Raw genomic sequence first — 23710 nt, forward strand, 5'->3', positions numbered from 1 at the left:
TGAAATACGTACAAAACCAATCACCTTAAAAAGGTGAGTAAAGAGTGCAGAATTGAAATTGCAAGCATAGGAAATAAAGGTGCGATATTGAAAGTGCGTTAGTGAAAGTGCGATATTGAAATTGTGACATTAAAAGTGCAGTATTGAAATGATGATATTGAAATTGTATTATTGTATTTGAAATCCGAACGCCAAACAACTACTTAATAATAAGTGTTCCCGGCACGGATTCAAATATTTAAAAAGCTTAACTTTAGATGAGTTGCTCATCTAAAAGCATCATTGATTTTGAATATAGAATTTGAACTTGAAGGTAGAACTTGAATATTGAAAATATATAGGAGTCTTGACTCTTAAAGATTTTGATTTTTTAGTACATAATTCAATCTAAATCATATGACTTAGATTTTGATTTTTTAGACATAATTCAATCTAAATAATATGACTTATAAAGATTTCGACTTTACTTTGGTACTAAGATTTTGATTATTCGTCATGTAAGGACATGAGTATTACATTGTTTCACTATTTAATTAGATTGCAAGATTGACGTATTGTATGGCCTTACTGTTTTAAAATATGAACTTTATGAATGATTTTTTAGTGCCTAATATTTGTTATGATTAGTGGTAATAACACAATTTTCAGTTTTTTATATATATTATTTCGCACGTATCGCGTGCATATAAGACTAGTTTATTTATAATGTAACCCTTTCAGAGAGTTATAGTCATCCGTGATTTGCATTATAGTTATAGCCCTAGAATACAAACTACTCCGATAAAGTAATAAAAAAAGTATTCTTTTATCAAATTATTTCTTCAATGCCTCCACGGAAAAAAATAATTAATATCTGTTTCTAATATTAATTGAATATTAATTTATAGAATTTATCAACCCATCGTTCAGAGAACCTTAAAGAAAAATATTCCTGATTTTCATTCTCGTTCCTTTTCGTCCCATGTTCTAGGTAACATTGATTTGGAGTGTAAAAAAATAGGAAGTATTGAAGATTAAATCAAATGGTAAATAATCGGCTCAAAGTTCATGTCATTTTGTTTTGAAATGTCAAAATAAAAAAGAAAAGACAACAAAAATAAAAGTGATAAACCTAACTTCGCTCCCATACAACCTGCCTGCGCGCATTATTTTAGAGCTACCATTGCTGGAGTCTGTTTGAAGCACCCACCACAACTAAAGTGAGTACAACCAACACACAGACAAACACCGATTTTCGACATTTCAATCTAATTTCCCCCAATTTGTCTTGATGATCTTCAATCATAGTTCAATGTACTCAGTTATCGTGATTCTTCTTGTTTTTTCTCGCACGAGTTTTGAGGTTTCGTCGTCGTCGATCGGATCTCGTTCAATTCTTCGCCAAATTGGTGATGATACTGTAAATAGCGGATTTCATGATGTAGTTGTTGAATTGAATGATACTATTTTCAAGGATGTTCTTCGTGAAACCCCTGCTAATTTTGCCCTCGTCGAATTTTTCGCTCACTGGTTAGTTTTTTTTTACGCTTTTATTTTTAGTTTGATCTGTTATCAAATATTTGCTCAATTTTTTTTTTTTGATTTTTGGTTTTGAATTGAATTGAATTGAATTGGACACAGTTAACATTTTTATGTTTAATAATTTGAATTCGCGATCTTAATCAGTTGCTGTTTATAAAACTGTGATGCATTACCATATGTAGGTGTTCTTGGTTAGTATAGCTTCCAGAGCTGTAGAGAATCGGTTTTACTGGAATGGTGGATTTTAAGAAATCATTTACAAAATTGCGTAGAGGAGTCTTGGAGATTTTGGGGTGTTCATTCTAGGGAGGCATTCATTTTTTTGCCGATAACCTCAAACTAAAGAATCCAATAGGCAGAATCAAATAGGCGAGGTGTCGAGGGGTAGAATTGGGGGGTGTTAATGAATATTGTGGGGGGTACTGGGTATGATGTAAAAACTTTGACTTGTTGCGAGAGGGCGGGCGTACCTATAAACTCCTGGTAGTGAGTACTCCGTAGTTATTACTGGTAGGGAGACTTGTTTCGACAGCACAGTTTCTTTTTCTTTAAATTTAGACAAGAGTACTATATGTTTGTCTTAGATAGTTAGGAATGGTAGTAAAGGGGCTGTAAATTGGGTACCCTGATGCTTTTCTGTCCTCCTAGAAACTCACTATTATGCAATGTATACTTTCATGTCCAAGAATCATGTTTAGGAGACATCAAGGTTCTTGTCTTGCTGAGGGAGAGCACCCATGCAAATTGCTATGGTTAGGGTTCTAGCTTGTTAGATACAAGCGAATCACTTGCTAGAAAAGGGCTGAAAGTCTCTGAAGTATGCAAGCTACTTCCTTAAAAGAATAATACTTCCATGAACTTATACTTCATCTCTGTGTCAAAGCCGACTACTGAAGGATGGAAGTAGATCTAAAAGACAGTTTTTTCTTGGGATAGATTGGTGCCTCCAAGATGCATTGGAGGCTCGGCACTCTTGCTTACACATTCTATGTTTAAAAAAATTCTCTCTGGGTTTTGCATTGGCATTAGATGAATAGAAATACCAGCCTCAATACCTTGAGTGATCCTATGCTGTAGAGTGCCTCGTACCTTTTTCAAATGAAGTGGATTCTGTATAAAACAACTGAATAGAAATACAAGCCTCAATACCTTGAGTGATCCAATGTGATTTATGCATTTTCTGATCAGGTCACTTGCATCAGGATGAAAGACCCCCCCCCCCCCCCCCCTTTAAGGTAGACTTAAGAAAATATCATTTATCAGGCAGGCTGGCGCAGTCCTAAATATAGCATATCTGGTGGCTTACTTTTCAAACTAAAACTGCATACTATTGATAGTTCGTTAAAATGAGAATTAATGTCAATGCCAATTGTATCAGAAATTTGTTTCAAATTCATTAAATAATCTTTCCTCTTCCATGGGGATTTGTGGAGCCTCACTGTGATGAGTGGAGGACTGGAGGGTATTGAATGAGTTTGCAACAGAGACTAAACTAAATTTGTAAAGGGCCTCAGTTCTTGTTTGCTGTACTCCTCTTAATATAGGAATTAAAGAACTTGAGGATGTTCCAGCTTCAGTTGGCAATTGAGGTCAGCTTATCAAGAACTGGTGCAAGCTATTGACTTTATTGCATTCCGTTCTTATTCTTGCACTGTTTTGATCATCTTCTGGGGTTTTGGAAACTTGAGATTTTTTCTGCATTGCGAAATTCATGTAGCAATGCTGAATTAAATACTTTGTGCTGCTATTTTGCTTTTTGCTGCAGTTGTAGTTGATTCACTCTGGGAAATGGAGTTGAAATTTTGTAGGGATTATTTTATTTATTGTGAAGTTCTCTTTATGGGCTAAAGCGATTGGGGCTTTCCCATAATATTCTACAGGGAGGATTTAGAGAAATTGGGCTAATTTGTAGTTGTGGTTTTCCCTGTTACTTTATGAGGGCTCCTGTCCTCTTTTTTACGCTGTTCTGTGCTGTTCAAACAAAATTATTTCTTACAAGTATACAAAAACGACTGCTTGGTGACATCATGTTTGATGGTTAGTAGTAACAAGGATGTGAAGAGTGTCAAGTTAGGGACTCTTTCTAGAACATAGCTTATTCCTTAGTCCTGGTGAACTACTGAAGTACTAATACTTAGGGAAAGCACTTAACCAGTAAGTTTATCAAAGGCCTTCTGGGCTTCTGGAGATCCACTCTAAAAGTATGCAAGCAGAGTTTCTTTTTCTTGAGTTTTGGGGTTTCATGTCCTCACCAAAGCTTAAACTTGCTATGTTTGTAATATGTTCTTGTTTACCACCCATTCTGAAAGAGAATACTCTCTTCTTGTTAGGTTTGGTTTCATATCCTTACCAAAGCTTTTACTTGTTTTTGTAATATGTTCTCATTTACTACCCATTCTGAAAGAGAAAACACTCTTTTCCTTGAGTTGGGGCTTTTGTGTCCTTGAGTACGCGTTTAGTGGCTATTTTGGTAATACTCTGTATTTGTTTTCTGTAAACCATTCCCTGCCTCAATGAATTAAGAAATCTTGGAGTTGAACTTTGCTTACATCTTTTTGGTTTTCTGAATCATTGGAGACCATGAGCATACAAAAATTTCTATTATATTTTACTTCACCACCACATTTTAGATACTTTACTAGCCGTATGTTGTACTGATGTATGTTATCATGTGCTAATACTCTGAATCCACAATGTGATCTGACAGGTGCCCTGCATGCAGAAACTATAAGGTAGAATCAAGTGCTTGGTTTATTACTGCTTTATTTTTATTTTAATAACCATGTGATGTAATGGAATTGTCTTCATGCAGCCTCATTATGAAAAAGTCGCAAGGATTTTTAATGGGCCTGATGCAGCACATCCAGGAATCCTTTTAATGGCTAGGGTAGATTGCGCCTCAAAGGTATTGCTGCTTTGCACCTTTGTTACCTTTATTTTATGTTAATGACTGTAAAGCATATCTTTGGCTCCTCTTTAGTGAGAATGTAGCTGCTATGAACTAGCAAATGGGGAGGGGCATATTAGGTAGTGTAATATAATTCAGTTAGTAGTATCTTGAGGAGAAAGATAAGTGAGTTAGTTAAAGAAGTATACTATAAATGAGAGAAGATTAGGAGGGGATTACCATGTTGAATATTGATGAGTTATTTGTGACCTTTTAAGAGTTCATATGGGAGATATTCAAGCCTCTCACAAGCTTGAATATCATTTACGTTCCCTGTAATTTCCATCTTATTAATTGAATCTTCGGCTTCCTTATATTCTTCCATTTATAATGTTCAAGTTATGCTAGTTCACAGCAGTGGCTCTTTATATCCGTATGAATATCTCAACCTTTTTCGAAAGGACGATATGACGAGGGGGAATGAGAATAAGCCTAAGATGTGGAAATTAGATACACAAATGTCAGTTATCATATTTAAGTCTAAATGTTTCGAGCTGAGTCTTTCTTATGCATCATACTGGTAGTAATGATATATTGGTAATGTGGCACCCTTATTATCCAATTAAATTATTGCACCAAACCACCAACACTGCTTGAATGCTTCTGTAGTAAAAAAAGGAAAATGTTCAGGGAGAAAATCGTTCATTGGTGTCATTTGAGATATTTCAAACTTGAATTTGAACAGTTGAAGAATGAGGCAACTACTATGCTTTATTGTTACTGCACTGTAGTTCCAACTTCCAAGATCTCAACAGACATGACATGATTTGGGCTTCCTTTTTCCTTTCCTTTCATCTTTGATCCCTTCTTTCCTTTCTTTAAATCTGGGTTTCCCATTTCTTTTGTTTGGGGTGGGTTGTGTTGATTGGTTCTGCAATTGTGGTATCATCATATTCTTGCTACGGGAGAGAGTGATTAATTATCTGTTCAGAAAATCCAAACTCCTTGCAACCACCGTCCTCTGTTCTTTTTTTAGCCATAATTTAAATTTTTTGTAATATGCAACTAATCTTTCTTTGTTCCAACATTTTCATTCAATAAATCAATAATTGTTAACCGCTTCTGCTTTTGATGGTTACATGCGTATAACCTTTAAAGTTCTTTTTAGTGATTATTCTTGTTTTTCTGTAACATTTTTGGCAGCACAGATAAATGCCAAACTATGTGATAGGTTTTCAGTGGATCGGTACCCTATGCTTCTTTGGAGCAGGCCTGATAAATTTGCTTCTGTGACTGCCTGGGACGGGAAAGACGGTGATATAACATCAATCAAGGATGGGCGCACAGCTGAACGCTTGCTTGATTGGATTAATAAGAAAATGAATAGGTATGGATTGCACCTGTCTAGTTTACAAGCAATATGATTTCTCTTTCTCAATTTTCGTGAAAGAAGGTTTTTGAAATTGGTAAAATTAGATGGGCCAGTAAAGTTTTAACTCTGGGTTCTGTTCGGGCATTAGTTGTTCCATTGCCTGGTTTTTTGTTGGTTAGACATTTTCACTGCATTGCTGATGTACAGATCTTTGCTATTATAGCTTCTGGGCTTTAAGGACATACGTTTGCAATGAACCAAGTGTAAGGAAAGGGCATAATAGGTAAGTGAGTAATATTAGGTAGAAGACAGATTGTAGGTGTAGTATAATGGTTATAGATAATGGCACATTAGGTTATGAGAGTCATGTTGAGAATTTGATAAGCTTGCGCTTTGGAGAGTGGTGACCTCTAAGTCACTAAACCTGGAGATTGGTGGCCTCAAGTCACTACCATTGTATACCATTTTGTGTTCACTACCATTAATCAAGCAAATTATTATATTTTCTTCCGTTAATTTTCTGCTAAAAAATCAGTTCCTTACAACTTTCGCAAGTAATCATTAGTCTTTCCTATATTTGTTTAGTCACAGCACTTTGTCTGTCACGCTTGCTAATGCACAACTTTACCTATATTAAAAATTATAAAAAGTTGATATCTTGAAATAGACATTTAGAATAATCAAACATGTTACATAATAACATTTGTTTTTTTAAACAATAGTAAAAGTTAGTATATGAATAGCGCAAAAGTGAAAATTTCTCAACTAAAGCTTGTTATATCTGATTTTTTTAATGTAATTAATGTGCATGAGTGATGAGTACACGAGTAACATGACAGCATGACACATATATTCAAAGTGCAACATACTATACTAAAGAAATACTACAGGGAGATGGCGTTGTTTACCATGCTTTATGTACACAGTGTTAGGCCGGTAGTCAATAGTGAATTATGAAGTGTGTGCCCTTGGGAATGGTCTCCTTCGTTTGAGCTCTAACTTCTTTCAATTGTTATTCTATCCTTTATATGAAGGAAATTGTTGAAATTAAATATGTAATAGTATTTCTTTTGGCATCAGCAAAACTAAATTTAAGAGTTCATACCATACAAAACACTGACAAATAACTACTACATTGAGCTATACTGCTCTTACACACCAGGAAAAAGAAGTGAAATTAGGAACAACTTGAAATCTTCATGGTTGGAAGAGAACTTCATTTGGCTTTGGGTCAACCACCTGCAAAAAAATTTTCTCTCTTTTTTTTTTCCAATAACAGTTGTCGAAGTGATGTAGTTGATATTAGGACGGAGATCGTGCAGATTTCTGGGAGATAACTTTTGAAGGGACAAAACCAAGAGTACGTGACTGAACTTCTGATGGAAGTTGTGGTGGAGTAGAATTGTCATAGCCGGACTGCAGGAACTCAATGAGTGAGACTTGGTTCTCGCGTACAAAACAATCCCAGTGACCAAAAGTCAAAATAGACACCTGGGATTCTCTCACAAACTCAGAAAGTCACATTTCCTTGTGACTCTGTACCCTCGAGAACAGGGACTCTTTCTCTCTCCTCGAGAGGAGAAAATCTCAACTTCGTTGGAGTGCTCTGAACCCCAAACTGTGAAGTTGGGGAGCCTCCTTCAAATAACGTTTTAGCGAAGCAATGATTTCTTTCATGATTTGCTAGGCAAAACAGAGAATTTAACATTGTTAATTCTCCAAGATTCATCCGATTTTCCAAATCAGACGCAGCAATCTGCAACCGTAGAACCCAAATCTTCTTCCTATCACATATACAAATGAGTAAAAGACTACTGGAGGACCTTGTAAGATTAGGCCCTCTCTTCCTTCTTCTATCTTATTAGATCCTTGACTGGAGTTCAACCTAAGGCACTCCTATCTACAGAATCTTTACTTTTTTTAACCCTATTTTTATTTTTTGAAAAAAATACTTGAGGTTCATAAAACCCGTCTCCGTCTTCTATAAGCCTAGATCTGGAGAGGAATTAGTATCCGCACTCAGCAGGGGATGTATGCTAGTTATAAAGTGTAAAACAGAGAAAATGGTTTCCTTACCGACTGTTGCACTAGGGTCATTGTTTTTTTTTTTAATCTTTTATTTGACCGTTTGTTGAATTCAGTTTTCCCTTTGAATGTGTTTTAAACCAAGATCTACGTTGTATTAAGAAAAATAAAAGACCAATTTTCATCTTTCTTCCTTTATACCAAGATCTATTAACCCTAACCTAGGGTGTACTCCATTCACGAGGCCAAAACTTGGTGAACAACTTGGATTGACCAAAGTCCATTTGTCGCATTTGAAGAAACCACCATTTGAAAGAAAATACTCCCTCCGTTCTTGAATGTTAGTCCCCTTTCTTAATTGAGTTGTTCTTTTTTATTAGTTCCTTTTGGAACCTTTCCTTATTTGTCTAACATTTATTCCCTTTATACCCTTATAAATATCCCAAAAGCCCATTTGTTTACTCTCAAGTAAACTTTATCCCCATTAGACCCCTGAATTATTTCTCTCTCTTACCCACATGAGTTATATTCTATTGAATTCATGTGACAATTGTACTTTTGTTGGATTGTCTTAGATTCCAAAAAAGACTAACATTCAATAACGAAGGGAGTACTTCACATAGGATTTAGCGTTTTGTCCTCGAGGGTGGCTGGAACGTGTTTCTTTTGATATTCTCCCTCTGTCCCGTATTTATGATCATGTTTGACTAAAAACACGAGTTTTAAGAAAAATGGAATATAGTACATGGGAAAGTGGAATACAGTACATTGGTAATTGATTTGCATTGGAAAGGGGAATATAGTAAATGAGAAAGGGGAATATAGTACATGTTTTGTTTTGTTGTGTTTTCAATGCATTTGTAACTAACATAGTAGATGAAAAGTGGAGAATTTAATGGCCAAAAATAGAAACAAGATTATAATTTTGTGATTAGGAAAACAGTACTATAGTTAAGGGACGGAGGGAGTAATTGCTAGTCCTCCTTTTGTGTAGAGTTGACAGTTTGACACCCCTTTGGTGTTCTGTTGGTACTCCTCCATTCTCAAATGAGTATAACATAAGAGATTGGCTCACATACAAAGGAGACCCTTGTGATGAGAAGAGAGATAGAGAGAGATGGGATGAAGTGCCCATGTGACGAGGAGAGGGAAATCCACAAACCAAATAAGGTATACGTGCGTTCAAAAATAGAAAGTATTGCTCTTTTTTTAAGAACAGAGGAAGTAAAAAGATTGATTAGTATCACCTACCCAGAAAAAGGAAAAGATTTTTGGTGAAAGTTTACAAAATCTTTAAATGAAAATATTATGTATAAGATTCATTGAACTTTACTTTTAATTTGCAACTCTGATGTTGCATTTAGTTGTTATTCTGTAGTTTTATTTGTAGTAAGTAGTAACATACTGAGTTCTACCTTTTAATTCCTTTTATTTACTTCTAGAATAATGCGAGATTGTCTTTCTACAGCTCATATAATTTTGATGACAAGAAATATGAACATGAACATCTTCAATCAAAAGCTTTAGTTCATGAGCAGGTACTTATGTAGCTTCCTTGAGTAGCCGTGTTGCTTTGATTTTTTTTGTCTTAATTTGGTGTACTTAATTTTTACTCTTCTGCGTGAAGATTGCACAAGCAGTTTATGACGTTGAGGAAGCTACATCTTCTGCTTTTGATATTATTTTGCGGCATAAGGTACTGTCAGTCATCTGCTAAGGTTAAATTTATGCTTGGCTTGTTCGAGGCCTTTTTCCTTTATGTTATACATGTGAATGACAGATGATTAAACCTGGGACCAAAGCTTCACTTGTGAGGTTTCTTCAACTTATAACAGCTCATCATCCTTCACGAAGGTATGCCATATAATTCTTCCCAAACATTTTACGCGCTAGAAGTAACATTAATTTTCATTTTACTTGTATATGCCTGTCATCAGTATAGTAAAGGGAAGTGCTTTAATTTATATTTTTTTCCTTCATGGATATTTGATATCAGATGCCGTAAAGGAAGTGCCGAGATACTTGTCAACTTTGATGACTTGTATCCACCAGAGATTATGTCAGATAATAAAGAGAAAGGCATTTCTGAAAATGCTACGAACATTCTTGGGAGTTTCCAGATTTGTGGAAAACATGTTCCCCGTGGATACTGGGTGGGTAACTTCTATTTACAATTTCCTACAGTTCTGTATCTGAAATACTGCTACCTAATGCTCTTTCAAGGGGATAAGGGTAGGCACTTCTTTTCTAATGATTTACTTGTATAGAGATTGTCATTTAGGCCATGGAAGCCCACTCTTACAATTTCTCCTTGCATCCGGTTAGATTGCAGCCTCAGTATGATTCTCGTAAAAAGAGGGTAGTGGTCAATTGAAGAATTGGGGAGTTAAGGCATGATTATTTGTCAATGCTATTCGCTTTGCTGTAATACCATCTCCTTCTAATGAATGGTACAAAGAGTTTTGCAAATGCCATCACTAGCTTAAGAACTTCAATTTTATTTGTCTAAGAAAGAATCCAGTGTTATTTTTCCTGCATCCCGTGCTCTTAATGGTTGACCGGCATGTTGATGTGCTACTCCGTTTTAATCTATTAAATTGAATTCAGTTGGTGTGAACTTTAGGTTTGACTCTTTTATAGACCACTATGGCCCTGTTCGGTAAAATTAGCGGTAGCGGGTAGCGGGTAGCGGTTGAGTATCGGGTAATGGTGAATAGTAGCGGGTAATGGTGAATAGTAGCGGGTACCGGTTAACTGTCAAAGTAGCGGGTAGCTAATATGAGTGTTTGGTAAAAGTAGCGGTTGATATTGTAAAATAAATAAATGCTAGAATATAGTGTAAAACTTTACTATAATTTGTCAAACGCTACCTGCTACCTTAAAACTACTAGTTTTAACGTTTGACAAAAGCTACCCAACCGCTACATCTACCGCTAACTGCTACTTAAACCGCTACCTTGCCGAACACACAAATTTTACAAGTAGCGTCTTGAATAGGTCAAAACGCTATCCGCTACCTCAAAAGCTACCGCCGAACATGCCCATGTATGTTTGAGAAGTTCTGTAGGAGCATTTGATTCAAGATAAAAGAGTGGAATCTGTGTGAGTGTCAGGGAGTAGTATTTATTTCAGAATGATGGGATTAGGAACCTCCTACAAGTCTATCATCAGTTTCCTATTTCCGGAAAATTAATGAACTAAAGACCAGTTTGAATATATTCTCAATCTCCTGAAAAAGAAAGCTTTCTGGGGGGAATGGGGTTGAAGAAATGTCCTACCGGCCTCCTCTGTTTCCATTCCTTGCCTTTTGTCAGCTTACCAGCGTCCTTGGCAGCGATATCCACCCCTCTCTCTATTTCCTTACAACGTCCTTGCCTCCATCCTGTCCACTTCTTCCTCTATTTCTTTACCATCTCCTTGCCTCCATCCCACCCTTTCGCAGCCTAATCCTTGCCTAAAGTCTGCCAAACAGGAGTTAGGGGGAAAACTGCGCCGTCATCTGAGTGTACTGCATTTATGAATCATTAACAAACATGAAACTCCCACCTATTGCTGGGTCTGGAGGTTAGGGTGTCATGGACTCATCAAAATGATTGTAGAGCAACTTTTTCTTTAATACCCTCAGTTGAAATGCCTTTTCTGATATTTCACGGAATAAAGAAGATAGCTCAAGGAGACATTCAATTTAGCCAGAGTAATTTGTGAACATAGCATTTCTAGTTAACCAGGAGTTATTATGTAGAGTAATAACTTGATCATAATATTATAGTACTGTCCTTTTTGCTGTAAAGCTCTATCCTCTTTTTTTTTCAAAACATATCCTTGTATTATAAAAGTTGTTTTCTTATCTAAATTTTCTAGTTATATTTAATTTGATTTCTCTTGTTTGGCTGTTGCAGATGTTCTGCCGAGGAAGTAAGAATGATACCAGAGGCTTTAGGTAAGTGTGCTTAATTGTTCTGTTCTAATTTCAGCTTAACCGCAACTTAGCTTCTGTAGTTCTGTGTAATTTTTTGTAAGGGAGATACAAGCATCAGGATGAAGTATGTGAGAACCATCTGTTGGTTCTTTCTGAAGCTTTTATAAGCTGCTCCATTTCTTTAGGGAGATTTGTAAGTACTTAGGAGCCCAAACGAGCCGAACTGAGCCGAGTACTACCCTATTCATGTTCATGTTCATTTAATTTAGGCGAGCTCAAGCTTTCAAACGAGCTAAAAAATTTGTTCAAGCTCAGTTCGTTTAAACGATATTGTGTTCATGAATGGTTTGTGAACGTCTCGTTTATTAATCGAGTCGAGTTCATAAACGAACGTTTTTCTTAAACGGGCTTTGTGGTGTAAAGTTTAACCATTTGAAAACATAATTTGTAATGCGCACTAATTTAGGGGTTGTTTAGCACTGTTGTAGTTTCGTGGTTTTCCGTTTTTTTAATAAAAAAACCAAAACTTGTTCGGCCAATTCGTTTTATAAAACAATACTGGGCTCTTTTCACTAAACAAAAACGGGAAAGCATAAACTACAAAAAGTGGTTTTAGGAAATTAGTTTTTTAAAACACCCATCATCTTTGAGTGTCTGATTCTCTACGAGACAGTGAAACTCTCACTTTCTCTTCCCCTCCAAAAGCACAATTACCCAAAATGTAGGTCTAGAACTCTCAGTCATCTTGTGAGGAGGCGGCACCGATGCCGGCTACTCATCTCTTCGTCATAGAGCTTGGGTCAATTACCCAAAATTCAATTCACTCTCTTTATGAATATCGAAGCAATAATCCAAAAAACTCAATCAAATCTATCAGTCTAGGCGATGAGAAAGAACAAAAAGAAAATCAACCCTAACATTAATACCACCGCGGCTCCGGCGCCATCTACACCATCTGGCTGCCGACACTACCACCTACACTCGCGAACAACCACCAAGACTCCACCCCATAAGAACCGCCACCGCACGTCCCTCATCTCCTTCTCTTCTCTGCTTCGATTCCTTGCTTCATGCTGGTGATTAATTATACAAGAGATTACAGGGCAGTGAATGGTCGGTGATAATGGTGGTTGCAGCGACAAGAAGACATGGATGGTGATAATTATCATTTTTAAATATGTTAAGATGTGCTACTTTAATATTTTGAGATGTAGGGATCTAGGAATGACAGAAAACATGAAATTGGTGGTACTTCGTATTGTATTACGAAGTAGTTTAATTTGATTGATATGGAGCCATGGGTAAATTGGGTGCTCTAGTTTGACGGGAAAAATATGAAGGTAGTAAGTGAAATTGAAGGAGATGATGAAGCATTCCATACCGAAGAGAGAATTCGTTTTTGTTTTAAATCAGTTTTGAAAAATTAACAACTGGAAATTGAAATCAGCTTCCTATTTATGTGAAAACAAAAATCTCAAAATAAGGAATGATGCCGAACATGCCCTTATAGCAGTTTAAGGTGGTGTGTTATTGACTTGCCTTTCAGTAAAGCAGATTGGTTTCCCCATTCATCGAACTTGAAACATCTTATACTTTAGCTACATTGTTAGAAGTAAAACAGTTCAATGTTATTTTTGGGATCAAGGCAATGGAAGTAATAGTATAGCTGTTAGGATATTGGGTTCTGTATGTTGCGTGTTTTTGTCTTTGTAACAGTGATAATAAGCTGTAGAATTTTGGAAAACGTTAGAATCTGTCCAATGAAGGCTTTGTTTTTTCTTGCAGTTGTGGGTTATGGGTTTTGTTGCACTCCCTTTCTGTGAAGATTGAAGATGGAGAGAGCCACATGGCATTCACCACCATATGTGATTTCATTCACAATTTTTTCTTGTGCGAGGAATGTCGAATCCATTTTTTTGACATGTGTTCTAGGTGACGATTGCTATAACCCACTCCTTTAGCAAATTCTGCAGTGTGAAATCTTCAGCATGGTTGAGGGTTATTTGATGTGTGCTTATTGTTTACATTTCAGGGTCAATACTCCTTTAAATAGTACGCGTGACTTTGCCCTTTGGTTATGGGATGTGCATAATAAGGTCAATGCAAGGCTAAGTAAAGAAGAAGCTGCTATGGAGACTGGAGATCCCAACTATCCAAAGATGATCTGGCCTCTAAAGGAGCTTTGTCCTTCTTGTCATCTCTCTTTGATTTCAAAAAGTGACGTAAGCAGTCAAGTGAACTGGGACAAAGAAGAGGTGTTCAAGTTCTTGGCTAGTTACTACGGGAAAACATTGCATTCTGTATACAAGGACAAAGACCTTCTTACGCAGGATGTGGATCAGCATTCACATTCTGAAGAACAGATGGCATCAACAAATCCCTTTGTTGTGTCTATTGGAGCAGCTCTTGCTCTTGCTGTTGCTAGCGCTGCATTCGGGGCATTGACTTGCTATTGGCGTTGTCATCAAAAGAGTCGAAAGTATAGACATCTACACTCTTTAAAGAACATATGACTAGTAGGAGGGTAATGAGCTCTTTTTAAGATGTCCGGACTTAATCAACTGGAATAATATATTGGAAAAAAAAAGAAAAAAAAAACACTTGAAAGTAGGTTATAGTTTGTACAAAGGTATATGGTTAATTTTAACATTCTTTTGTTTGAGATTCATATCCTTTGTTCGTTTCACCCTTGATTTCAGGCCAAGAAGAAGCTGGAATTGAGATAATTGAAGTATTGAAGAAGTCAGTTATGGAGTACATTTTTCAGAATGCACAGGCCACGCGAATTGAATATGGAAATCTGGGTTGAGAATACCGTCTCATACGGAGTACACCATGGGTCTTTGCTGTAACAGTTTATACAATGTACAGAGCCATCTGAGTTTGGTTGACAGTACATTATAAACTCACAAATGTTGCCCACTTAGTCAGCATTAGGTACACACAAATCACACTTTCAATGTTCATTTTATTTTTTCTGTACGGTGTGTACACATTTTAGTACAAGTATAGAAAACTACATCACGAAATTGGCTCTCATGTCCTTTTACTGACTGCTTTCCTATAGGAATGTCTGTAATGATACCATTTAGTTGGCTTCCAATTTTCCGAGTGACATATTGTTTAGTTATTTCTTCGAGTAACGTTAGCTCTTTTTAGTTTCTATCATATATGGAGTACTTTCGTATATCTTTTCATTTCGCATTTTGATCTTATAGACCAGGTTGGCAAAACTAGCGAAATAAAAAAAAAAAAAAAAAAAGACAACTAATGTACAACAATAAACACCAATAAGAAATGAAACCATAAATTGTTTAGGAAGCAAAACTAAAACATGAAAACGATAATAAAAGCCTAGCTATGGCTGAAAGGCTTGAATAATCCCAAACCCTGATGAATTAGTAAAAATAAATAGCTAAAGAGGTAAGAAAAACAAGTAATATTAGCCAAGGAGTAATATAAATAGCAAGTAACAAAACCAAAAAAATCCAAACAACCAACATTACCGAAGGGATAATATAATTCTCAAGGACGTTAAGAATGCCAATATCATAATGTAGGTCCGGTGCCGGGGCTGGAGCCAGGAATGGAACTGGTGATGAAGGCGATGCAATCTTCGGTATTGATCTTGAAACTGTTGAAGCTACTTTCGATCCCAACAGCAAGATCACTAATATGATAATGTTAAGATTTCTGACCACTTTAGCCATTCTATTAGTCTGAAATTAAGTATATTTTTGGAAGAGTAATGAAGGAATCAGCCGAAACTCAAAAGAAGATAGTAAAGAAAGCAGAGCACATAGAATGATAGAACATGCAAGCTAAGTGAGCTTATGCAATTGTGTTTATTAAATCAAGCTTAATCATTCATTAATCAATACATAAACAAAGCTTAGTTATGGAATTGTGTTAAATAGGATGGTTTCTTCAAAATTATAACTTACCATATATAGTACTCCCTGCGTACTAGCTACTACTAATAGCAAAAGAAAAATCAAGTACGTAGCCACTAATTAAGATAGTTTAGTTTTTCTTAATTACACAAGTCAAGTATTCAGGCTTTATTTGTTATTTTTCCAACTTTTGGTAGCAAATATCTTATGCACCACTGTCCTTAAATAACTTGTTTGGTATGTAATAACTCTAAGTCAATGTAGAAATAATATGAAATATGTCAAATGTTGGGGTTTGAAAGAGTGTGGAGAATTGGAGATGGGTTTCATGAACCGATCTTGGAAGCATAAGGGTAGTTACGAGGGAGCGAGAAAAATACTAGTCAGTAGTACTAGAAATGCAGCAGAAGATAGAAGAATGCTGGCACACTATTTATTTACACTTGATTTATCTAGTATTCACCTCAACCTTGACAGGTGGGAGCATCAATTACATATTGTTGTGTATATATACATATTCATGTACACATTGTTCTGTATCTGTAGGTTTAAGTATTGGGCAAAACTAATTAAGTCAAACCGTGTGTTCCTTGTGTAAAAAGGGGTGAAAATGCCCTCATCATTTGGTTCACAGTCGTGAGATTGATCTGCAGATAAGTCCATAAATGGTTCTAGTGGCGATGGATCATGATATTTGGATCACATGAGAAGGCTGTTGTTGCAAATCAGAGTGCTCATTTTCCGATATACTAGGGGATTCCTGTAAGTTATTAATTAATACATGGGAAAGATTAAGTAGAGTAGTAGAAAAACCACTAATATTAAAACAACAAACAAGTAGGCGTTAATACGTAATGCGTGATACATACATCATCATGGTTCCTCTGTCGTCTTAGTCCAGTAATTGCCATCATGGTAACATACACAAGCATTAAAATACCTACAATTCTGAGTAGTGCAAGCTGAAACCAATTAAAACAACATTAACATCAGAATTAAAGGACAATGTTTATTCAGCGAGGTCTTTTGGTACCAAATATTTACTTACAATGAATAGAGGAAGAACAAACTCATCAGCACCACCAACCATTATTGGCAGAGTATGCCGTAAAATCAGCAGACCAATGAACTGTTGTTGCAAGTAAAATAAAAGAGGTTGATACAAATCATAACTGAGAAAATAATACTCCGTAGCAGAGAAAGAGTTCTTACAATCACTGCAACAGTAAATCGACACAAAAGACTTCTTGAACAAGGTTGTTCAAAGTCAGAGTCTAAAAGAGTTTCATCAGTTGAAGAAACTGCTTCCATCAACTGTGACGACTGACCCAACTCTCTTCTGCTTATCTGCCAGTTTCTTCTGGTACTAATTTCATGTTAGTCAATCCTATCTAACCGAGCTTTCAACTCCATGTAATCATAAGTTGATAACTAACAAATTTACCTGAAATTCACTGGAATACGTCCATATCGAAATAGAGGTGGGGGTGCTGAGTAACCTGGTTTGAATTGCTGCAATAAAAACTAAACATCAAGCGTGCACATTTGTCTGTATCGTGTTCATGTAACCAGAGTTGTACAAACTGAAAAGACAAGGAATGATGAGGCAAAATAAGATTGAAATCCAACCTGGTGGCATATTTCACAAATGGTGTCACCCTTCTCGTTACACCACCTCTGTACACATCTACGATGAGCATACTGCAACCATTATGTCAACTTGTTAAGTATATGTATGGGTGTATTTGTATATTATACAAAACACTAATCGCCTTCAATGAAACCCATCAAACATAATTATGTACTCAACCTTTAAACTGCCGCAACAAGAACAAGGTGTCTCCATATTAGAATCAAAATCTTCATCTTGGCAAATTCTACACTCCACCAATTTCCTAGGAGATGATAACTCTCTGTCATCATCAACTTCCTTGGGCATAAAGTAGTCAATATCCTTGCCTTGTTCAATCTCCTTTGCGCAGTTTCGACTCTCGATTGCGGCGTGTATAGTTGATTCTGTTAGCAACCGGTTCACCAGTAACGCTAAATGATCACCCATCTTACAACCACACCAACTATATCTATTCAATTTTCACTCTTGAATAATTCACTTCTTACAACTCCTGAAAATTCTAACAACCCCTTTATTATTCAATTATACTACTATAACAATTACAATTAAACTGCCAAATTATCAGATTATACTATACCAAAAAAAAGGAGGAAAAGGCTGTGAAATTAATCCAAAAAGTACTTCACCTTTCCCAAAAAAAATAAAAAATAAAAAAGAGATTCTAACTGAAAAAGCATGTAAAAAAGGCGGTTGGACTGAAAAAAAACCCAGAAAACAGAAAAAGATGACAGATTTTAATGAATTAAAAAGCAAGAATAATGAGAAAGTGACTTACAAAAGAGGAAATGAATCGAAAAAGTAGAAGAAAAGAATCCTCAAAATTGAAGAATTAATGGAATCGTGAAAGGTGATGAAGCAAGAGATTGAGTAAAGTCGTTTAAGAAGGGAAGGGAAGGGAATGGAAGTGCTAAGGAAAGCATTCAAATGGTTCTGTTTTTGTTCTTCTCCTTTTTCTTCTAACCTCATATTTAAAGCTTTGGGATTTTTTAAGTTGGTAATCAAACAAAGGTGGGTCGTGGGTTCAGATTCTAACCGTGAAACCAACCATTTTCTTATCCCATGACTATCGTCAACGTTGACCATTTTCTTAACCGTCTGCTTTTTTAGGTTAGAGCAACGGCAAAATATGGTTTATACACCCGGTTGCATAATGCTCACTGTGCATCCTGTTTTATAAAGAACATATAGTTCAAATACATAGAATAAATTGTTCATACCCAAAGAACATATAGCCAATGAACATATAATTCAAATCTATAGAACATATAGTTTAAATATTTCACTAGTACATGTACATTGAAATCCTTCTCAATGTTCATTAGATTTTCAATGAATGTTCAACAGGGTGCACAATGAGCACTGTGCACCCGGGTGTATAATCCAAATTGCGGAGCAACGGTAAATAACTCGTACTAAGGACCTATTCGCAATTACTATTAAATACTTTACCCGTTCTTTTTTAAATGAAACAATTATTTAGGCACGTTTGCCAATGCATGATTTCAAACATTAATATATTCAATTATGGATAACAAAAATTATAAAAACTTGATATTTAAAAAATATTTATTGAGACGATTCTAATAAGATCCCACACGACTATGTTTTTTCTTAAGTATAAATCACAAAAGAAAGTCAAAAGAGCTTGTGTGAATAGTATCGAAAATCCAATTGTGTCATGTAAATAAGAACGGAGGAAGTATATAGCTACAAGCTCACTATTGGAGAAAAAAAATATGAGTAGCTTGCAAGCCGTTAAAGTTCGATTAAAAAAACTCCACTCATAATGTGATATGTGTATAAGAGCAACTCTATTAGTCACAAAAAGGACTTGCTTGCAAAAAGTTAAAATACATGAGTGGATAGTCAACAGTTAGTACATAAAGGCTTGGTCTTGCGCGCACAAGGTGTACAATAAATTTATTGTACACCAAGATAACTTTTATGCAGTTTTTTGTAACTTTAACCTATTTTTCTGTAACTTTTATATTATAAAATTAAAAAGTTGATAGATAAACATTTTAAAGGGTTAAATAATTAATTTATACATTATTAGTGATTTTGAAGAAATAATTTTTATTCAAATGAAAAAAATTATCATTAAAAAATAGATAACTTTTAAGTATATAAATGTAACTTTTAAGCATTTTGAGTCAACTTTTACTCCGGTGTACAATATGTATTTTACACCATTATAAATAAGAATTTGTGGTACATAAATTACTTAAACAACTATCAAAATATTGTACGGAGTAGCTCATATGAGCAGGTAGCTGAAGAAAAAAAAGGTAAAAAGAAAAAAAAAATTATAATTAATAAAACTATAGAGAGCTACAAGAAATCACAGTCAACCAATGAAACATCGTGGCGAAAAATTCGATGTCACAATTTAGCTACACCAACTTGTAATTAATCATCAGAGCTATTCTAAAAAACTTTATTTTTTCTATGTAATAATATTTTTTGACAAGTTATATGTTATAGGTGATTAATAGAGCACCTTATAAAATTAAAGCGTAGTAACTAAAATTTTGATATGCCAAGATACGCTATGACTCTATGAGTATCAAGGCTCTTATCTATTAAGCCGGATTGGATTGACCTGGGCTTACGTTCTTGGTGTACATAATTTTGCAATGTGTCTTGGATTTTAGTTGTTTATACACGTGTCACATAGTTATAAGATGTATGATTCCCGCCAAGGAGTTGGGAATTAGGTAGGGTATGGCCAACTCCACTTCCTAATGAATCTGGTTTGAAAAAATTTGATGAGTTGAGCATCTTTGGTCATGCAGTACGCCCACCCCGCATATCGGCATATCATTTTTTTTTCTCATTAGTTGACCGAGTGTTTTGTCCTTGTATAAAATAATTGATAATAAATTGTAAAATATATTTATGAATTATGATAGTGGATACGGGATTTTATTAGAGCATCGTAACAGTAAGGTAACTTTAATTTCAAAAGGTCTTGCATTTCGAAAGATCTTGTATGCATAAGTTGTACAATAAATTTATTGTACACCGGCATAACGTTTACTCAGTTTTTGCTAACTTTTATCCAGTTTTCTTTAATTTTTATATTATTATATTATTAAATAAAAAGTTGATAGATAAACTTTTTAAAGGGTTAAATGATTAATTTTATACATAATTAGTGATTTTGAAGAAAATATTTTTTATTAAAATGAAAATTTTTATCACTAAGTAGATAACCTTTACATATATAAAAGTAACTTTTAAGCATTTTACGTTACCTTTAACGTCGGTGTACAATATTTATCGTACACCCATATAAATAAGAATTTGCGCTTTTATTTATCCCCCTCTTAATCTCTCTTTTCGTCTACACCATCACCATCTCTTATTAAGAGTTATCTACTAAAAAAAATCCAAGAAATAGGCTACTTTTTATACACTAACTCTTAGATACCTTTTACACGTTTCTCTTTCTTTTTTAAAGAAATATAACCAAAAAGCATGCATAAAATACACCTCATACCCCCCCTTATTTCTATGAGCTACCTCTTATTTAGAGAATGTTTCAATGAACCTCTAAATAAGAGGTAGCTAAGAGTTACTCTAATTTTTTTAAGAGTTAGTTCTTAAGAGTTAGGGATTCGCTCTCCTTATTTTAAATTTCAAAGAAATATAAAATGGGTATGGGCAACCCTATAAGGAGGAGGAGAGTTTGCTACACTTATAAGCTCAATAGAGGTTCCACACTAAAACTAATTGGCGATAGGTGGAGTAGGTCACCAATCTTATATGTTAGTCAATCATCCTCTATTTCTTCCATGTGGGACAACTAGTCCCAACTCACATGTGGGTTAGTTTTCTCAACACTCCCTTTCACATGTGAGCCCATCTTATTTCTTGCAATTTGGATTAGGTCACTACTTCCTAGTTGGACCTTCTTTGTCTTCCAGCTTGAGGTGAAATGGCCCCTACATGGGGGCAATCAATTCTGTTGGGGTTTCTTCTCCAAACAGATCTTAAATTCCTCTCCATCTAACATTCTTCAATTCACCGGGACCTCCCTTATTAGGGGTTGGTAATGGGTCAGGAACGTCAGCTCTGATACCGTGATAAATTCAGCGGGCCATCAGTGCCGGGGCTATAATCACGCCATAATAATGGGGTCCTGTGCAATTTCTCAAAATCGGGCCCTCAATTCTTTACTTTAAACAAAAAACCATCCCTTATAAAAAAAATTGTCGAAATGCTAAACATAACAAAAAAAAACATTAATGAACATAGATTTAATTTGGGGAAGAAGGATGAAATTAAATTTGAACAAGATTTGGGGAAGAATGAATGAAATTTAATTAAAGGATTTGGTTTCGGGAACAATGAACGAAATTTATTGTAAATATCGAAACCATAACTGAAGGAGAAGGAAATTTATCGTAATTTTCGAAAAAAATAAAAAATATAATAAAGGTCAAAGCCCGAAAATCGAGCAAGCAAAGTATAATTTCAGTACAGGGATTCGAACCCAGGACCTTTGGTTTATTAAAACATTACCTTAACCAATGCTCCAATTTAGTTTTTATGTATATTTAGGAGACTTTCTACACTATATTAAAAATTAAAATTTGGGGGCCTTGTTACGTCGCTCACCCTACGCCGCCCCAGAACCGGCCCTGCGGGCTATAAACGTGCTCGTCTTCAACAGAGAGATTTCACTTAACAAGTCCAACGGAGGTTCCACCTTAAAACCATATGACAATAAGGAGAGTAGCCCCTAATTGATTAACTCTCTTCTCTTTTATCAATGTGCGACTCTCACACGTGATGTTTCATGGGCCAAATTTTAACACTTCCCCTCACATGTAAGGTCCCTTTTTCAATATGGGTCAGATGTGATGTGATTAACTCTCTCATTTTTTTTATCAATGAGGGACTCTCACACGTGATGTTTCATGGATCAGATCTTTGAAGGAAATAATGCCCTTGGTCCAAGTATGCATTCAATGCTAAGTCTAATAAATGTGGTTCAGTATTAATTATACAAGTTAATAATTTAGTGAGATCAAGTGAACTGTATGCCTAGCTAGAGGCCGCTTCAGTTCAAGTGGCATTAATAATATTAATCCACAGCTTACTCTTGACTGAACCCGTAGGGTCACACAAATAGTACGTGAACGGATCAAGTATTTAAAGGAATTAAATACTCCATTTATGGATATTCGAAATTGACAGATCTCGGTTCCAGTGGGAGCTGAAATCGTCAAAAGGAAAATTATGAATACTCCGGAAACGATGATATTGCCGGAAACGGAAATATGGATCGTATCGGAAATATAAATATTATCCAAGTCGTAGATGTTGCCGGAAATGGAAACATGGTACGTATCAGAAAATATTATCGGAAATGGAAATATTACTGGAATCGGAAATATTGCCGGAAACAGAAATATTATCGGAATCGGAAAATAATTCCGGAATTGGAAATATTAAATATTTGTTCGAAATGGAAATTAATTCCGGAATCGGAAATATTAAATATTGTTCGAATCGGAAATGAATTCCGGAATCGAAAAATTAATCGGAAGCGCGTCGTACGAAATAAACATCGGACGAGCTTGCTAGACGAAGGCCCAGCACGAAGCCAGGCCGACGCCTAGCAAGCCCAGCGCGCAAGGCATGAGCAGCGAGCAGCCAATGGCACGCAATGCCCAGCGCAAGGCCAGGCCCAGTGCGCCCATTGCTGCAAGCAAACACGCGGGCTGCGAGCAGCGTGTGGGCTGCGAGCTGCACTGGGCATCTCCGCGCACGCGGGCATGGCCTGCTCTCTTGTGGGCCTTGCTCGTGTGTGTGTTGAAGTTTGTGCATGCATGGAATCCTTAAGCAATTAGGATTAGATTAAAAGATTAATTTCCTAAAGTTACTAGTTTTAAGTAAACTCTAATTCTAATAGATTTAGACCTAGTAGACTTCTAATTCCATTATTCCTACCATATAAATATGTGATGGCATTCACAATTTATGGACACATAATTTCAAGTATTCACCTAGTTTTAAGGATTAAAACTAAGATTAATATTGCCTCAAATATTCGAATAATCATAATACCTTAGGTGCAATTCTAGTTAATTAAATCTAAGGCGGATCCGAACGTGCTGTGGACTATCTACGGAGGGACGACATTTGGAGTCCTAGACTTGTTCTTGTTCGGTTCGGGCGCAGCTAGGGAGGGCACGCTACAAAGTGTATGTATCCTAAATTATGCTAATTTTTATGTGGCAATTAATTTGGATTCTTGGATTTATGGTTTTTCCGCATGATTTATATGTATCATAACCTAACAATCTTAACACTTCCCTTCACGTGTGAGGTCGCTTCAATATGGCCACATGTGATATTTAATGGGTCAGAGTGTCTTTATCACTCCCCTCACATGGACCCCGTTTAGTTGGTCCATAATACAATACATAAGGTCCTAGTTGTGGGCCTG

At 35.8% G+C, this 23710-nt stretch overlaps 2 protein-coding genes across 7 annotated transcripts; one reads left to right on the forward strand and one right to left on the reverse strand.

The window, feature by feature from the left end:
- Positions 1-1095: 1095 nt before the first annotated feature.
- LOC110796610 (sulfhydryl oxidase 2) lies at positions 1096-14854 on the forward strand. 3 transcript variants are annotated; one of them, XR_008930707.1, is made up of 12 exons: positions 1096-1509; positions 4229-4253; positions 4334-4426; positions 5617-5795; positions 9274-9343; positions 9433-9501; positions 9586-9659; positions 9802-9958; positions 11705-11745; positions 13510-13656; positions 13757-14331; positions 14424-14854. XR_008930707.1 is itself a non-coding variant. In XM_022001669.2 (12 exons), exons 1-11 carry the CDS (start codon positions 1271-1273, stop codon positions 14235-14237), a joined length of 1575 nt encoding a protein of 524 aa, XP_021857361.1. In that variant the 5' UTR covers positions 1097-1270; the 3' UTR covers positions 14238-14248; positions 14424-14854. The 3 variants fall into 3 exon arrangements, 2 of the variants coding, with proteins under 2 accessions (XP_021857361.1, XP_021857362.1); XM_022001669.2 differs by having other exon boundaries at positions 1097-1509; positions 13757-14248; XM_022001670.2 differs by having other exon boundaries at positions 1097-1509; positions 13757-14203.
- A 1174-nt stretch (positions 14855-16028) lies between these two features.
- On the reverse strand, positions 16029-18221 carry LOC110796611 (uncharacterized). 4 transcript variants are annotated; one of them, XM_022001674.2, is made up of 8 exons: positions 18026-18221; positions 17428-17740; positions 17247-17318; positions 17062-17129; positions 16830-16977; positions 16666-16746; positions 16487-16565; positions 16029-16377 (listed from the first exon to the last, which is right to left on the reverse strand). In XM_022001674.2, exons 2-7 carry the CDS (start codon positions 17674-17676, stop codon positions 16491-16493), a joined length of 693 nt encoding a protein of 230 aa, XP_021857366.1. In that variant the 5' UTR covers positions 17677-17740; positions 18026-18221; the 3' UTR covers positions 16029-16377; positions 16487-16490. The 4 variants fall into 4 exon arrangements, with proteins under 4 accessions (XP_021857366.1, XP_021857365.1, XP_021857364.1 ...); XM_022001673.2 differs by having other exon boundaries at positions 16487-16579; positions 16830-16974; positions 18026-18219; XM_022001672.2 differs by having other exon boundaries at positions 16487-16579; positions 17428-17749; positions 18026-18218.
- Between the last annotated feature and the right edge of the window lie 5489 nt (positions 18222-23710).

The sequence above is a fragment of the Spinacia oleracea genome, chromosome 3 (genome assembly GCF_020520425.1).
Source record: "Spinacia oleracea cultivar Varoflay chromosome 3, BTI_SOV_V1, whole genome shotgun sequence".
Classification (NCBI taxonomy): domain Eukaryota; kingdom Viridiplantae; phylum Streptophyta; class Magnoliopsida; order Caryophyllales; family Amaranthaceae; genus Spinacia; species Spinacia oleracea.